Source organism: Morone saxatilis, unplaced genomic scaffold, assembly GCF_004916995.1.
Source record: "Morone saxatilis isolate NCDOM2014 unplaced genomic scaffold, NCSU_SB_2.0 Contig24, whole genome shotgun sequence".
Lineage (NCBI taxonomy): Eukaryota > Metazoa > Chordata > Actinopteri > Moronidae > Morone > Morone saxatilis.
In genome coordinates, this window is record NW_023339807.1 from 15,701,053 (window position 1) to 15,719,303 (window position 18,251).

Here is an 18,251-nt window from a genome sequence, read left to right on the forward strand (position 1 = left end):
ACACACACACACATACATACAGGTAAGATAAGGCGAATTAAGAAGAGGTTTGGGGTTCCTATAACGGACACACACAAATACAACACAAAGACACTTCCACAAACTGTTGTGGCTACTTTGAATGAGAATTTCCCATGCAACATGTACACACCTAGTGCTGGTTTATAGGATACAGCCCTAAGGAGTGAGGCAAATTAAACCCGTTTTTACCAGATTATGCACAGCCACTGGCCTTAGGCCCTGTGTGTGTGTGTGTGTGTGTGTGGTGTGGTGTGGTGTGGTGTTGCTGCTTTGTTCAGTGTTCTCCTGCACACTCAGGGTAAAAGGAGCATTGCACAGCTCTGTCCAAAATGATGACAGAGGAAACAATGAGGTCATATGACAAAGCACGGCAGCACATCTGCATTCCCCCCATCACTTAATCATCTTTGCACGCACGCACACACACACAGACTCAAATACACAGACTAATATGGTGATTTGTATTTCCTATGTAATCAGCAGTTTTCTACTGTCTTCAACAGAGAGATCACCCATATTCCCATAGTGCATCGGAGTGAAACTGATGACAGAGCATGGAAAAAGAGAAGGAACGAGGTGCAGACCTGTGCGGAGGGAGGGGAGGAGGGGGGTGGGGGTCAGACAGACGAGAGGGCAGTAGTCTGTGTGTGGTGTGTGAAGATCTCTGTCCAAGTGTGAGGGAAGTCTGTGTGTGTCGTCCAGTGTGTATCTGCCTTCGAGTTGGGTTTCGCACTTCTCACCTCTCACACATTCCCACCTGTCACCAAGGGTAAATATATACACACTCAGAAATGCACAGTCATTCAGGGTGCATCAGGATGTCCAGGCTGTACACTGTATGCACTGTATGTGCTGTACACACTGCATCGTCTCAATGCGTGCAGATGTGTAATCCCATTGTATAAAACTCTATGCTGGAAACAATTTCACCCTTTGGAGCGGCTGGTTGGTTGATTAATGAATTAGTCAATTAATGGAATTCAAATCAATAAAGGAACATCTTAGAATATTGATTTCCACCAATTTTGATAATAGTAATTTATTAAGCAAAAATGCCAAACATTTGCTTGTTCCAGTTTCATATATAATTTTCCTAATTTTTAATAATTTTGCAACATTTTGAACATAATTTAGCATTTAAAAATAATTTACGGATTAGTTGATAATCAAAATAATCATTGCTTGTAACCCTAAAGGTGAGTAAACTTCTAGTTGGAAACTTTTGAGAATCAACAATAAATTATCCAAAATCAATTAACACATAGATTTTGCCTTAAAAGACAAACAAAATAGACAAAAAAACAAAAAAAACTCTTAAATTTCGTACCACTTCCGATGATAGATGTATCATTTTAATATACTATAATGACTCTACATAATAAAAAAGAAAAGAAAAGGGTAAACTGATAGTTGGGTTTAACACAGCACATCACTGCAAACATGCCTTAATTGCTCTAGAAAACCTTAGTTGAAAATAAAACTGCTTGAGGAAAAAAAAAAAGCCTCCTTCCTAAAAAGTTTCGATTATTTCCGACCTGCAGACAGTAACTGACCTCTGCGTCTCTTCCATCTGTTGGCTCAGACTCAGGAGTCAAGTGCTGGCCTGTGAACCATTTGGGAGCCACGGAGGGGGCTGAAGCTTCTCAAGTAACTGCCAGTTGTTAGAAATTCGAAAATTACCTGAACAGACTTCTGCAAACGTGTGACCAAAATGCTTAAATTCACACAGACACTGGCCACATGAGGACACACACACACACACATACACACACACTCAGATGGATAGACAGACGGCTAGGGTCAGAAGTCAAAGAGCAGAGGGCAGAGGAAGCATTTGGGACACACGGAGATGAGGGAAGAGGGGAGGAGAGCAGAAGTGAGGAAAAGGAAGAAAGGATGGATGGAGGAGGAGGAGGAGGAGGGTGCTGACAGGCTGCATACAGCTGCGCTTTGCCCCCCCCCCCCAGTGAGACCAAGGGCCATTCCTCTCTGTCAGCCATGCCAATGCAGTGGGAAATTATAGGAACACATGCTGTGATACATGCACGTGTGTGTAAGGGAGAAAGAGAGAGTATTGGCTCGGGTACAACAGTGTCACTTAGTGAAGTTTAACCTGCAGTTCCTCCTCCATGAATACTCATCTTACACCTCCCATCTCTTCTCTCTCTGCTCTCTCGCACACATTTCACTGGGACATTAAGAAAGTGCACACAGACATATACGGGTGTACATGCAAAAACATGCACACTGATTATTGCGCACAGTGCCATGTCATCATATTTCCATCTTTCCTTTTGTTAAAGCCCCTTACACACACACACAGAGAGAGAGAGGAGAGGGGGGCGGAGAGAGAGAGAGAGAAGGAGGTGGAGATAAATAGACAGGCCTATTAAACGCTAATTGGTGAATCAGTCCAACGGAAAGTTGGAATTGTCCTCCAACTGAGTGGTGATGTGTCTGTATTGAGAACAATAGTGCCGTTTTCAATAACCTCCATATGCAACAGACTGTGCCTGTGTGTGTGTGTGTGTGAGAGAGAGAGGGGAGCGAGTGACTACGACCCCGCTTGAGTCACGAGGAGAGACCGGCAGTCGTAGAAAAGGCCAGGCTTCTGTCTCGTGGGAGCAGCCAATCTCTATACTATCATCTCTCCGTGTGCGCTTAATCCACTGGGATGATGAAGGTTCTCAGGTGTGCACTGTTAAAGTCCTCTGAATGGGATCGAACTCGATTAACGATAGACTGGCCCTGAGTGCGTCACGCGCGGCGCGCTGCGGCTGCCACACCACACACACACCAGCACAGACACAACCACAACCGACACGACACTAAATCACAACAACACACACACACACACGCTGACGCCCGTTCAGACTCCAAGTGCAGCAGTGATGTGACAAAACTGTGTGAATCTCAGCAGCAGGTGTTTGTCACTTCCCCGACTGTCACTTCAGATAATGATGTGACTGTCCAGCACTGTATCGTGTCATAACGGTCTTCTTCAACACACACACACACACAATCTGAGGCTGTGACACGGACAGATGTGCCGCCGTTTGTCTCTATTGTGTTAGCAGGGGAGGCCAAAGGGGGAGAGGAGAGGAAGAGGGGTGATGCTGGCTGGGGGCCAAGCACTGAAATTTGGGTCCTGCAGAATGACAAAGACCCCCCACCCATGCCGTACAGAGGGTGATCCTCGCTGGTGCACGGACACAGAGGAAGATTTGACCTATAATGTGTCGACATTGTGCCGCTACAGTTTGAGCTGACACATCGGATCTGTGTCATTACGCACAGAAATGAAAGCTTCATGAGAAACCACTCTCGCGCAGAAAATGAGCCAAGCTGCCACAGTGACTGTTTTTTTATTTATTTTGTTAATCAGCATTTCCATCACTTACCCAACTTTTTTAAGAGTTCCTCGAAGTTTTCAGAACTCTTCATCTCCCAGGTGCCGGCGAAATCGGGGATTTTGCGCTCCATGTTAGGCTGCAGGTAGTTTGCGGGTAAACTGTCAGATCCAAGTGTGGTCTGTGCGCTTCTGTCCGTCTTGCGCCAAAAATGCTCCAACTGTCCCTTCTGAATCTGTGCGTGTGGGCGCGCCGGATGGTTGGACTCTGCCTTTGCAGTTACTTCTGCCCTCTTTCCGGGATGAGTGGCCGACTGTCAGAGCTCCTATCTTACCTATGTGCCGGTGCACGTTATGAGCGGCTGCGCTACAAATGAATGGCACAGAAAGCAAAGATACTTGTGTAGGGTTGAGCACGCCCCCTGTCTATACGGGCACGCCCCGCCGGCCAACTGATTACAGGCAATGGTCCACAGTGCCTCAACCTAACCACGCCCCTGTAGGCAACACTTCAGAGCTGCACCCACGCAGCCAGCATTTGCAGACACCTCTCATCCACGCGCGTATCTTGAATCAGCCAACGTGACCACGCCCTGATGGCCTTTTGCGCTCTGCAGACTTGATATAATATTATATAAAATGTTTAAGTGTATTATGTATGCAAAATGCAGCCAGTAATTTGGCAGTTGACTGAGTGACTTCGAACATTGTACAGAGAGGATGTCAGCTAGGCCAGTCTGTTGACAGAACATGTCGTCTTGACAGGGCGGTGCGAAGGAAGAACCAGTCAACTGCCAGACTGGCACACTGAATGGATGGCAGAGCTGCTGTGTGTTTGTGTGTGTGTGTGTGTGTGGTGAGAGAGAGGGAAGACGAGAACGAGAGAGGGCAGAGAGGCGAGAGGAAGAGAGAGAGAGGCTGTGTGTGTGAGGAGAGAGACAGAGAGGCCAAGTTCACCCCTAGCCTCCTGTGCGCCACGGCGGTGTGTCATAAAAATAAAAGCAGTGGTAATGGGATACAGCTTCTGGCCTCGACCGGTGGGCTATCCATTTAACGGGGCCTGCGTCAGAGGAAAAAACACCCCGAACCCACGAGTGAGGCAAAGAGAGAGAGAGGGGCAGAGATTCAAATAAGAGGTGGGATTGGCGCAGGTCTCCTCAGAGCCTTTCCCCCCCTGCTGCTCAGACGGAAGAAAGGGGAGAGAGGAGGAGGAGACGCGGGGGCATTTGGAACAGCGAGTCAGACGGGCCTGTGGGGCAGGGGCAGGGGCCCGCGGGGTCGGAGGTAGTCCTATAAAGAGCACGCACACTCACACACATTGTATGTATGTGCGCACGCACGCGCTGATGATGGATGGCAACTGGACAAAGCCGACGTTAACTATTGACTCTTGATGGATGATCCCATCCGCTACACTGCACGGCGAATTAGCGCGAGGTAAACCGGGCGACTTGGAAGAAAGGGGGGCATCAGGAGGTCCCCCAACAAACCTACATGTACACACCAGCTCAGTGTCAGACTTATAACAAAGACGCACTGACTAACAAAGTTGAATAACTGCCTCAGATTGATATTTGGTAACGCGATATGCGCTTTTGCGCACAGACTTGCGTCCAAATCCAGAGCCTCGCATCAAGCCCTTCGGCTCTGTTTGATGCGAACAAAGCTCGCTCACATTGTTTCCTTCATCAGGACACACGCGCGCTCCTCATTGGCCACACACCATGCCACAATCACAGCATGTCCTCACAAGTTACTCCTGGTCCAAACAACAGAGGTGAGCCATTAGACAGCCATATCAGAGCTGCAGTTTCCTCTCCCATCCTCCCTTTTCCTTTCCTGTCATTTACTTTTTGAAGCTGCCTTGCAGTTGTTAACTCTTTAAGGGTTTGCTCTGACAATATTAAAATAAAATAACAGTCAGTTAAGTAGAAAAGTACCATGTTAAAAGCCAGACGTGTCCACATGTAATACAAGAATATATATATTCAAGCAGAGCATCAGTTGGCTTCACTGCTGCTATGGTGGTCTGTCGAACATGGTCTGTTCAGAAAGAGGGAATTGATCATGCCCCCAGTTCGAAAGTGACTGATGCAAACACAAAGGTTACAATAGGGAGCTGTCTAGTGTTGGGAAAATTCATCTCCAGCCTCCAGCAGGCCATTAGCATATTACCATGACACAACAAGATATGCATCAAAGGTCCGCTGAATCGAACAGGCAGCCGTGCAGTATAGCACAGTGACAGCCTCACCCATCTTGTGTGCGTGCTGTTGAGAGGGGGCTTGATAAAGAGCTCTGAAATGTGTGTGATGCTGCATGTCAGCACGTGATGACAAAGCACCGCTCAGCATTCAGATCCACTCAACCGTGCTCTGCTCCTCTCAACCTTTTCTCTTTCCACTCATTCCTTCTCTCCATTCCCCATTTTCCTTTGTCTCTCCTTTACCTCACGCAACTTTCTCTTCCCCCTCCCCTTCTTCCTTTCTTCCTCCTCCTCCTCCTCCTCCTGTCAAGCTTTTGTTCTTTTGTGCTGCTCTGACACATTCCTCAAGCACGTTGAAGAGAGGGAGAAGGGGAAAACAGAAGGGGAGAGGATGGAAAGGAGAAGAAAGAGAATGGGGAAACGTTAGTGTGAAAGTTATAGAGACCAGAGTGCAGGTCATTTTTTATCTCATTGTTGTGGAGAAAAAGGATAGGGAGAGTGAGTCAGCAGAGAGAGCTGGGAGATCAAAGGCAAACAGATAGTGACAGAGATGGAAAGGTTGAGAAACAGAGAAAGAATGAAGGCGACAGATCTGTAAAGAGAGACTCCTCTGTCTTCGGAGGTGTAAGAAGTATTAGTTTGCTCCTGCGGTGCCAACTTTATTTCACTCATCTTCATTTCCTTATGTTCCCTTCCAGCTATTATCCGCCCCTATACTGTTCACTTCTTTTGTTCTGTCATCTTCATCTTTCTGTGTTTCTCTCTCGTACCAAGAACCTTTTTGGTAACTGATATTGCCAACGCAGAGATTCACAGGCTGCACCACGTGCAAGCAAAACAAAGTGTATTGTGACTTGTTTACTATTATGTTTTACTCTTATCAGCCTGAGTTCACAGCAGCAATATTGCAACAACATTAATGCTGCACTTTCTGTCTCTCTTTTGGAAATCTTTGTACTTGAAATTATATTTTATAGTGCTGAATTAGTTGATTATCGACCGGAAATGAATCACTAATTATTTTGCTAAATGAAGAAGTCTTGTATCAGGTAAAACTGTCCAAACAATTGCGTTCCCCAGCTTCTTCACGGTAAAGATTGGCTGTTTTCTGTTTTACATCATTTTAAACTGAATATCTTTGGATTTTAAACTGTTTGTTGGACAAAACAATCAACAGGGACTGGAAAATATGAGGACAATCTCTCCTTATTATCTGGTTAGTAGTTCTAATTTTTCAATCTATTTCATATTTTTATCTTGTTGATGTTTTTCTGTCACCGTAATTTTAACAGACAACTCAAAAGTTAGAGTAGAGGGATGATTAGCTGTATTTCCCTCTCTGTCTCTTTGGTTTTGTCTCATTCAAATCAGGCTTAGCCCAGTATCAACACACTCACTGGGGTAAACTGTGCAATATCTCCACGCTCACTTCCTCCTGTGCTGCTTATTGTTTCCTATTTCCTCTCCTCATTCAAATGACACAGATTTGAACCATATCTGGGGAACATCAAGACTGTCTACAAACTATTTATTTCCCCTAAGAGAGCTTATCTGGGTGTGGAATAGGAAACGACATGCACTATATTACACTTCATGCAATGTTTTCTGTATGATTGATATAGTAGTATTCTGTTACAGTTGTGGATCACATTCATGTTGCAATCTCAGATTTTTGAAAAGGGCAACTTGTCCGTACAAGTTGGAGTTTGTGCGTGTGATCAGCCCGTAGTAAAGTCACACTTCAGTGGCATTCTCCACTTTATCATCCAGATGACCCCCAGTAAAAATCCGCTCACCCCAGTAACCCTGATAATCCCAGATGTGAACTTGACCCTGGCCTTCCTCACCACCAACTCCTGGAAGTCATTATCTCTGGCCTTTACCCTCAGAGGAAGCCACTGGACAAGATTTGCACATGCATGCAGACAAAAGTGCCACAAATTACAGTATATTTCTCTTATGATTTACTTCTGTGTCAATGGGGGGGACCTCCCCAAGGGGTCGTTAGATAAATCTGAAGGGTTGAGAGAAGCTTAACTGGACAGGAAAGAGAAAAAAACTGTTCTATGACACAAAGTGGTCTCCTTTTCTGTAGTAGTTGCTCTTTTCTTGTGATATACTGGACAGTTCGACCTCCTCCGGCCTCCAAGAATTACAGTCTGACATGCAAAAAACTCACAGGCATAAACAGTGTGAGACACAGAGTTCGCAAGATGATGTTTAATTTTAACAGGTCAGAAGCCAAAAGTTTGGAACCCACTGCTCACTGTTGTGACTTGCACAACAGTTGCACAACAAACAGCCACAGTGACACACATTCACAGCCAAAAGTATGTGCCGCACTGTGGGCTGCTGGCATGCTGACCCACGCAACCATGTGGGTTTGATTAGAGCAGAGGAGATGGCAGCATTTAACTACATACGTGGAAACGAGAGGCGGAGAGGGGGACCAAAGAGCAGAGAAGAAAAGATAAGAAAAGAGGAACTGAAGAAGAGAATGGAGACTAAAAGTTGATTTCACGTGCAGGAGCGTGCCCTTGTGTGTTTGTGACATTGTGCGTGTACAATGTGTGTAATCACAACTTGCCAAAGTCCCCCCCAAAAAAAGCGTGGGCAAAAGTTCCTTGTTTTACGGCAAGACGAAGCCAGCCTTGTGTGAATGCTGGAAATACGGGACTGCTTTGTCTACGTGCGAAGTGTGTTGTGGTTGGTGTTGTACATTGTATGCAGGTAAGACCCTATGCGTGACTGTGTTGAAATTTCTTCCTCCACCAGACATTTGTTCACTCATTTCGTTAATTATTCCCTGGGCAAAACCTATTTTCTTACAGGATCAAAACCGAAAAGAGTCAGATGCAAATCATCACTTTAATATCCTCCCACACACATCATTCATCTCGGTTTACCCAGGGAATTGTTTATTTTAAGCATCAGACTACATCAGGGAGTTGAACTCTCTCTTCGTGTTTGTGTGTGTGTGTGTGTGTGTGGTGTTGTGGTTTGTGTGTGTGTGTCGTACATGAAGTCAAAGCTGGAGTTCTCCTTCTGTGTAAACAATGAGACTAAACCTCCAGATGCCTTTGGGCCGGCCCCTACTCACCATCCCTGCCCCCACCCACCCCACCCCGTCCCTCGGGCGCCCAACTCCTAAAATCTCCCTTCCTCGGTGTCCAGCGTCTTTGTGCGTTCTAATATCGCGGCTCATTGTGTTATGGTTGGTCTGACAGAGGGGAGAGCGAGAAGAGAGTTAGATTAAGGAGGGGAGAAAGGACTTAAATCAAAACAAATTTTTTTTTAAATGGCTGTTGTTTAGTTGTTTTTGGTCCCATTCATGTGTCCGTCTCCTCCAAACCTCCCTACTGTTTTCGCACTTTTATCCACTCTGTGGCCGCCACCTACAGTTTAACGAGCCCATGGGCCCCTCTGAGGTGCGACGTGACAACGGCACTGTAAAACAGCATTGTACAGGCTGAATGATGCTGAATTGCTTTACGCTCAACAGGAAGATGGGAGTAAAAATGAGGGGAAGAATTGGAGAAGAAGGAAGAAGACGAAGAAGAAGAAGAAAAGGAGAAAAGGGAGGTTAAATACGTAAAGAGAGAGGAAGTCAAATAGATAGAGATGTTCGTGATGGAGGTTGTGTGAAGTACAGTGAGCCAAAGGGGACGGGGAGAAGAGGTGGAATGGAGGGAAAGCTGAGAAGAAAAACAAGCGCTGGTTCCCATACTTACACTGCTTTTCACCTTATTTTATGTCCATGTGTTTTGTTTTTCTGAAAAACCACCAAAAAAAGTTCAATAAAAGTGCAGCCCCTTTTTTTATCATGTTACTCCTCCTTCTTGCATCCTACTGCTCTGCCCCTCCACCCTCTCTCACTCTGCACTCATTCTTTTATTCTCCCGTAGCCTTTCCTCTTTGACCCGAGTCAACGATTGTTGTGCGCCTTTGCTTTTTCCTCAGCCGTGATTGTGTGAGTGTCAGCATGTGTGCGTTCAGCAGACAGTGTTCTTGAGTTTGCGCATGTGAATGTGTTGATGCTTATGTGTCCGAACGTGTGCTTTTGTACAACGTGACTGTGTGTGTCTGTGTGTGTGAGACCCTACAATGATGTCATGGAATAGGAATGGCTATAGTTAAATACTTCACTGGAGGTCAACCTCTGGTCACTGTTACTGTATGTGACCAGTGTGGGTCCCTAAAGTTTCCAGAATTACCTGAAAAAAATGGTGACATATTTATGTCTTTTATTGTTTTTCTAATTGTCTTGGATAGCACTCAACAACTTAGCATCATTCCCTGGTGCCTCTGGGCAGAAAGGTTTAGGTGCGTCCTGTGATTTCTTCATGATCCGATGACTTTGCCAGCAGCGTTTGAGAAAATGAAAGGATAAAATAAAATTGGGAAGCTGAATTATGAATAAAAAGAAACATGTATTTCTTGTCTCTGCAACAGAATCACGAGGCAGAAGATTACAGGGGCAAACTGCAGAGAAAAGGAAAGTAAAATGATGCATTGTGGCAGAATGGAGAGTTTTACAAGACCAGGGCTGCATTTCTTTACAAAGGGATCATAAAAACACTACTACCAGTTGATGCCTGGAATGTCACTGTGCAACAAAAAGAATTTAACAAACATTTTGTCTGTGAAATTTTAAACATGTGGCCTTTATCACGCTGTTGTGCTCCAGCTGCACTCTAGAAACCTGCAGCAAAAATAAGAGCTTGTTGGTGGCTTCGGGTACTAAAGTTTCATCTCTCATCTTATTCTTGAGTGAGACTAACATTTTGCTAGTTTAGTTTCGCAATATGTGGTGTTTTTTCCACTGGGAACTGGGTGTATAATCAGCTTTGTAAGCAAGGCAGGTTAGGTGACTCAGAAAAAGCAGTGTTCATAAAGAATCAAACTACAGTAATGAAATGTCTGCAGATCAAGTGCAAAATACAAAAAAAGTTATTGGACAGATGGACAGGTGTCGTCAAAGTCCAGGTTGCTCAGGCTTCAATGTGGTCCTCGGACTCCATCAGTAAGTTTTAAGTAACTCTTCTGCCATCTAGTGGTGAAAAAGCGGCACTGTCACGTCTCCTGACTCAGACCTGGAACTTTTTGGCTCGGTTGTTTCGGAGATGTCTGGGCATGTGCAGCTAAGGTGACCTACTGTAACTAATCAAACTATTGTTATTAGTGTTTATTTCTGTTTGGTGCTAACTGCTTTCCGTTACTGCACACAGAGACCCACTCAAATCCCCGGAGGCATAGGTGCAGTCAGAAGACACACAAGTTAGTCCAGAAAACTGTTGGAAAACTGTGTATGTGTGTGTTTCTGCCTCCGTGAGAACCATTTTTTCAGAGAACAGGTCTCCCGTTGTTCCAGAACTTTTTAAGGATTTAAATGACCAGTGTGAATAAAAACACGATTCTTATTTTCACACTATAATATAAAATTTCTGCCAATAGATACCAGATGATCACAGTTCTGAGCGCCTACCAATTTTCTGGGGATTTCTAAATGCAAAGAAGTTGCTTGAACAGCAGCAAGAGCGGACAAATGCTGACAAATATACGCCCTTACTTCAGGGACACGCCTTACCTTATCACTTCATCATTATATGGTACAACAGTGTTTACAATCACACGACTTCCACATGTCACCGCCCTAAACACTTTGGATTAGTTCTGCATTGCAGGCTTTATTTAAACTGTATCTACCCAGTTTTAGCAATGAAACTAGAGGAAAGTCCTCAGTCCCTACTGAGCGAAACATTTAGACTCTGGTTTGTGAGTCCAGGCAAAGCGTTTAACTGCCCTGGGAGCTGCAGACCGTCAGGAGAGCCAAAGGCTTCTGGTTCAATGTGTGGTCATTTGTGAAAATGAGTTTGTTAATATTGCATAGGGTGGTCAATTTTAATTCAAAATGTTGTTTGAACACGAGAAAAAAATGAAATATTCAAACTGTAATGACGTGTATAATGTTTAGTCTATAGGCGCAACTAGTAGTAGTTTCCTTTGTGGTCCAGCAGAGGGAGCTCTTAAAATTCTGCTTTTGCATGCCCTACTTACCTGTCACTAAACACTAAAATGTACACAGAAGGGGAGAAATTAGGGGTCAACCGGGGCCCATTGCTCATTTTTGCCAGCCAGTGCCCAGCAGGTTAATCCAACCCTTTTATTTCTTTTGGCTGACAACAAATTTGTCATTACTTCACCATCTGTGTGTTGACAGTCTCAGTATGTGAGGACAGCATTTTGAAGTTAATTAATTGTGTGTGATATGGTCTGATGGTCTAATAAGCTAAGCAAAGAAAAATAATGACTTGAATTTCTCAAAATTATAAGTTTCTTATAACTTATGTCATTGAATCTTTTAATCTTTACAGTTACATTGTTGTTGTACATTGACCTTTGAGTGTCGCAGTTATAGATCAAAGTTAGCTCTTTCCAGATGTTGGTTTTGGTGCTGTAAAGCACGGCTGTGTCTGTTTCTTCTTTTTTTGGTTTCGTGCTCTTGCTAGTGTGCATATGGTACATGTGCTATAGAAAACCTGAAACAGTGTTCCTCTATGTCTATTTGGATGAAATGACTCACTGTTTGTGAATTTGAGTCATTGTCTCTCAGTACTGACGCCCTGATAAAGAAGTGGTTTTGGTGGAGCTGTTATGTACATTGTGTATGTGTGACAGTAAAAACATCTACAATACAGAGCAAACATTTGTACAAAGATCCACGGAAGTACACACATTTAGTACAACTTATATTGATTATAGGTGGCATTTTGAGAGTTTTGTCTTGATATCTTTGCAGTCTTGTTTGTCTATTATTATTGTATCTGTACATATTTTTGCTTTGTGATCAGAATTAAGTTTTTACATTGATCTGTATCACATTTGATGCACTGAAAAGAAACGGGTGTAGAAATTAGTGCAGATGAATCTTTTTATTGGATTGAATTTATCTTTGGTAATTGTATTTGTGCCCATTTAATGTAAAATACATACAACACTGGCACATACACTGGCACAAGCATATAACAGTAGAAACTTTTGTTTCAAAAATACATTAAAAAAAGTGAATTGTTCCAGAAAATACATTGTTGATCTTTCCAAATTAAATTTCAAGACATTAAAAGGTTTTGCTGAAATGTGTTCAGTTGAGAATGTCCTCTCATAAAAGCTTCATTGTCTTATGAAGTTTCTCAAGTGAAAAAAAAAAAATTGCCACAAATAATAACAAGAAGAGCAGATAACAACCAGAGCCATGGCATTTTAAAGCTGGGAGCATGATCTATAGTTTGTGGGTCCTGGCAGCCTTTGGCGTTGTTGTTTGGCTTTAAATTCTCAGGGTTTCCCTCAAAATGGACTGGCAGGCACTGATTGTCCAGCTCATCGCAGGCCAAGATCAGATGTTTGTTCTCCTCTCGGACGCTCTTGATGCCACATGTCCCCTGTTCACTCCTCACCGTGACAAAAGTGAAGGACTCCCGGCTGATGCACAGGTTCTCCTTGTACCTTGTTCCCCCTTTGTATGTGCACACATCCTTCACCCTCTCCAGGTCTTTTGGGTGGAGGAAGGACTGCGTGGGTCTGTCACAGCCCCCGTTATTCTTGATGTACTTCTCCCATTCGTTCTGGTTGAGAGAAGTTGGAGTCCCAGAGCGAATGTGGCGTTTGACAAAGGTGTTGTAGCCGTTGTTCCATTTGGAGCGCTGGCAGGGAGCGTCGTTTTTAGCAAACGTTTGATGACCCAGCAGGAGGCAGACGGAAAGAGTGAGAAAAGCCCTAAAAGCAGCCATTACCCAGCAGTCCTAGAGTGAAACAAAGACTACAAAAGTTTGAACAACACTTTACAGTCTTTTTCTGTTTTACCAAATAAGTGACATGGCCCGTGATAAAGTAAACACTGTGTGCACACAAGAGCTGAGTTAGACAAAGCCACAGCTGTCTGACTGTCTTTTTTTTTATTACTTAAAACCAGAAGAGGACGTAGAAAACATCTGTTTGATGAGAGAAGTTCCTTACCTTGTTTTGGCAGCAGTGAAAGCCTCTGTGAGCTATAAGTGACCTAAAGCTCCAAAGTTCTGTTCTTCAGTTGCGTTTCTCCATTTCACTTCCTGTGAGTGTGAGCAGGAGTGGCCTAAACTGCATATGTGTTTGTGTGTGTGTATTAAATCTGTCCACATGGTTGTGCTTTAGAGCAGCAGTCATGGTGAGACGTGATCCATTTACAGCTATAAATACATGTTAAAGTCCACTGAGCTTTTTTTTTTTTTTGGATGCTCACTGTGTGTGTGTGTGTGTGTGTGTGTGTGTGTGTGTGTGCACTGCTGTCTTTTTCAAATGGTAACTTTAATATATGCTTTGATCAACAGTGCTTTAATGATTATGGGATATGTGTCACTATTACAGATGGGTATTAATGAGCTAAGAAACGTGGAAAAGTCTAATCCTGATAGAAAATGGTCCAGTTGTTCAGCAGACAACAATATTGTGTTTCAATTGATGTTTTCATTCATGTTTTATTGGAATTTATACCTACAGGCTTGATGTTTCCACTGCATTTACTAAATATACAATAATTGTGAGTTGTACATTATAAATAGAAATATTTTATATTGCTTTTGTATTGTATATGCTAAATATATCTAAATAGAGAGATCAAAACCTTGGTAATTTCCAGTTAGACTTACATCTTTTTATATCACTTCTGTACGTCTCTAGTATTAGAATACTTACAACTGTTTGACATTGAATTCAAATATAAACTGGTCAGAAACATTTGACTGGTTCAGCTTAATCTGAGTAAATACGAAAGAAACATGTCTCCCATTTCATATTAAGCAAACATTAACATGATGTTTAATGCAAATAGATGCAAATTAAGTTTAATTGAATTATAAGCTGTAGTGCTTTAGGCATCTATGTTTAAAAAAAATCTGAGACAGAACGTGCTTTCATGAGTAAAATATAGCCAGAGAGCTTCCTCATTTTTATGTCTCATTTCTGATTACTCTGTCTGTCCAACTCCATCTCTTCATTCTGTGCAAGAACAATCATCAGTCCTCAATACATCACAATAACCATGAGTCTTATCCCTTTGTAGATACATTAAAAAGTATTGTTAACGCACATGAAACTGAGAAATATATATATATATATATATATGAGTAAGACGTTAATTATACATAATTGTTCTCTTCCTCCTGCTGGCCTGATTTTTCTTTCAAAATGCAATTAATGACATGCCCTAATTTAGTATTTCTCAAACTGGTAAATTAAAGATTTGCCCAGTTTATTTTAATTTTGATAAGCCAATCACGATTCTGGGACACATCAAAGGCTTTGTTTAATGTCCCCACAGTCTGTATAGTGAATTTAATTAGGTTATGCCTTGAGTTGCATATTGAAGGTTAAATTCTATCAGACACTTTAAATCTTTAAAATGATTATCCAGAGTTTACTACATTGTTTTCAGATCTTAACTGGATCTACTGGACAAATATTTGCCAAATCTACTACGTTTAATGGTTTATTGTCTCCTTCACCTTGATTCATTCTTTGGGGTTCTTTCAAAATTCAAGCTACTTATTTTTGTCTCTTCACCTGAAGAAGATGCACCCAGATGTTTTGAGGGTGATGTAACGTGACCCAGATATTGAGGCATACACAAACACAAGAGGTTTCCATTCAAGTATTTTAATGAGGTGCCCCTGTTGACGAGTTATATACAGCAAAAAAATCAATCAGACAAAGATGATATATGGCACCAAATACATTTTCTTCTAATAGAATGAACATAGGTATATAAATATAACTCATCCATTTACAACACAATGTGCTACTTTAAGTTCAGAGCCATAATGTTTGGACAGCATCAGTTCATACATCATAGATCTTTAATTCATTTAATAGGACCTTAATACCAAACTGTCCAACTCCAAGTGTCAATGCTAAAGTCCTGGGGCAAAAGAAAATAATGGTATTACACTGAGTTTGAATTCACAGGTAAACAATTCACAAGTCTATTATATTTAATACAGTGCAGTGTGCTTGTGTTTCAAGGCAGGATGAACAAGATGAAATGACAGCCAAATGTGGAACAAGAAAAGAACAAAACATATTTTTTTACAAAGTATTTACATGAACCAATTGTGCTTCCCAAGCATTGCGAGAGCAAACATACGACTCAGAGCCAGCAAACTGACATATTTAAACCAAGTGCGTCACGTGCAAAATAAAATTTAAAAAAATGTCTGATACCAAGACTGCCAACATCACTGAATATGTGTTTGCAAGTGTCAGCTAGGGCTCACTTTGAGGAGACGGTGAGGGTTCTTCTTTCTTTTCTCCTTCAGACGTCGATTTCAGAGCCATGTCTTGTTTTTTCTCTTTTGCTTTCTCTGGCTGCTTCATCCTGAAACATCAAAGGGAAAAGTCATTCCCACTGAGTCATCCCATATGCTGCGAGAATGCTGTCGGTGTAGTTTGTGATGTTATCCAGCAGAGGTCCTTGTTTGTTAAAGAGTACATGGACGGTTGTGCATATGTTTAGGGCTCTAGTGTAAAATAACAGGAACTGTGCCCTGAGTGTTGTTCAGTTACCACCAAAAGATGATTAAAAGATGTTAAAGTGTTTTAGCCCACCGAGACTGAGACATTTTATATGTTAAACAAATGGATGAATAAGTACAAGAGGGAATAAATGTGTTAATGTGGATGTGGCTGCATCACGTCTCCAGTGCAGTTTAAATGTCCACTGGAGGCATTTAAAAAAGTAGAGCATCTGTTCTCAAGCAGCAACTTTTCCAGAATATAGTTTTGAGTTGTTTTTCCGTCATTTTTCATGTTTCAGCTGCGACGGAGCCAGAACGTCTCACGTCTGCATCCAGTGAACATCGGGGGTTATACTGTACTGTATATGCACTGCATCGATAGCCAGCAAAACAAAGAAAACCTCAAGATTAAAGGATTATGGATTAGGACTTTTCTCAGGATAGACTGATGTTAAAGAATTTCTAAACACTGGGAATTCACTGAAAGTTTTTAATTTAAATATATACATATATAATGTACTATTTTCCTCAGTCTATGGAATTTCTTTAAGCACTAATACTCTTAGAGAGGTGTTAAGGTCTAGTCCAAAAGGATAAGTCACTATGAATGGGTGGTTAAAGCAAAAAGATGTAGTCAGGAATCTAACTCCTAGAAGTCGAAGTTTTGAACGGTGACCTTTGCATGGGAGCAGGCCGGTTACTGGGTAGGACGTCCCAGCTAGAGGTAGAGCTGTCGCAGATCAAAAGACAGAATCACATGACCAAAAACAGAGAGAAAATATTGGATTTAACATTAGATAGAAGGATTGGAGGTGACATTTTAAGTAATTTCCCACAGCTGATTGGCATTATGAAAGCCAGTGGTTCCCAAAGTGGGATGTTGGGGCCCCCTGAAGGCTCCCTGACAAGCATCCAGGGGATGCCCAGAAAAATCAGGAGTATCATAATCTCACTGTGATCTCAGTTAAAGACTGAACATAGAGAGATTGCAGGAATCAGAGGTCTCACACATCCAACAATGAAACTTATAGTTCTGTCCTTAAAGCAACATTATGCAAGCATTGGTTCAAAACTCCTCCTCCTCCTCCTCCTCCTCCTCCTGGTGGTCCAAAGCTCCTGTGCTAAAGGTGTAAACACCAACACGCCCCGAGTGCTTGGGGCTCAAACAGGCGTTCAGGGTACCACATGAGAATGAAAGTGTCAGTGTAGCATCAAAATGATTTTGAAGTTGTTATTTTAAGATAAAATACTTGCATAATGTTGCTTTTTGGGAACCCTTGATCTGGCAATGAAAAGGTTATACTGACTTGGGTGGACATGGGGACCCACCACATACTTTCATTAATCACTGGTAATTATGAGAGAAAACAGTAAGAGTATTGGGAAACAGCCATGTTATTGCAGAAGAGGTCAGACAATCAGATTATCCTCAGCGCTGATCTTAAGGTTGCTTGAAACGTGTGGTGAAACCTTGCAAAGAGCATTATACATTTACTGTCATTTCCATTGGAGCCCAACCAACACTGTTTCGAGGCCAATACCAATGTTTCTGTCATAAGACAAAATCATTCAGTAACATCGGCCATGCCAATTTATTACACTCTAATTTATATCTCAAATGTTCTTGCAGTCAACAAACACAACTGTGGGTACACAGGGTTCTTATTCCATAAAAGGGTATTTCAATAAGAATTAAAAATGCTATATTATGTTTGTTTATCGTGGTATTAATCAAAGATCTGCGCTTAAGGATATCTGTCAAGTACAAGAAGAAGAAGTCACAAAAACAACACTGTGAGTGCTAGTTGTGCATCCTTGTCAGTACTGAGATCAGGTAAACCACCTGTTTACCACGACTGTTTCACGGTGGAGGACTGTAAAAAATCTGCCAAGAGATAGAAGATGGAGAATGAGAAGAGACCGAATACATCCACTGCGATAGCTCCCATAGTTTCTGAAGATTACCCAGTTAAATCAGGCCGGTATCTGCCGGGAAACAGGCCACTGATGTGACTGAGCAACACAACGGCTTCTTACCGTATCGTCTTCACTATGAAGCGAATGATTACTGCCAGACCTACACAGCCACACATCACTCCTATTACTATGGCTGTGACTTCACCTGCAGAAG

The 18,251-nt window shown here is 42.5% G+C and overlaps 3 protein-coding genes across 4 annotated transcripts in view; all 3 read right to left on the minus strand.

Moving 5' to 3' along the window:
- The window catches only part of crabp2a (cellular retinoic acid binding protein 2, a), a 19,441-nt gene extending 15,612 nt beyond the window's left edge, over positions 1–3,829 (minus strand). Inside the window, exon 1 of the mRNA XM_035673010.1 lies at positions 3,423–3,829. Within this exon, the coding sequence (XP_035528903.1) occupies positions 3,423–3,504 (82 nt within the window). The 5' untranslated portion in view covers positions 3,505–3,829. The remainder of the gene's footprint in view (positions 1–3,422) is intronic.
- An 8,660-nt stretch (positions 3,830–12,489) lies between these two features.
- LOC118336421 lies at positions 12,490–13,749 on the minus strand. Of its 2 annotated transcripts, none has more exons than XM_035673068.1 (2): positions 13,590–13,749; positions 12,490–13,375 (listed from the first exon to the last, which is right to left on the minus strand). In XM_035673068.1, the coding sequence occupies exon 2, from the start codon at positions 13,361–13,363 to the stop codon at positions 12,767–12,769; it is 597 nt and encodes a 198-aa protein (XP_035528961.1). In that variant the 5' UTR covers positions 13,364–13,375; positions 13,590–13,749; the 3' UTR covers positions 12,490–12,766. The 2 variants fall into 2 exon arrangements, with proteins under 2 accessions (XP_035528961.1, XP_035528962.1); XM_035673069.1 differs by having other exon boundaries at positions 12,490–13,392; positions 13,590–13,736.
- Positions 13,750–15,282: 1,533 nt separating this feature from the next.
- ca14 (carbonic anhydrase XIV) overlaps positions 15,283–18,251 on the minus strand; it is a 12,195-nt gene continuing 9,226 nt past the window's right edge. Inside the window, exons 10-13 of the mRNA XM_035672775.1 lie at positions 18,158–18,242; positions 17,964–18,005; positions 16,797–16,850; positions 15,283–15,981 (exon numbers count right to left, since the gene is read on the minus strand). Coding sequence (XP_035528668.1) covers positions 15,870–15,981; positions 16,797–16,850; positions 17,964–18,005; positions 18,158–18,242 — 293 coding nt within the window. The 3' untranslated portion in view covers positions 15,283–15,869. The remainder of the gene's footprint in view (positions 15,982–16,796; positions 16,851–17,963; positions 18,006–18,157; positions 18,243–18,251) is intronic.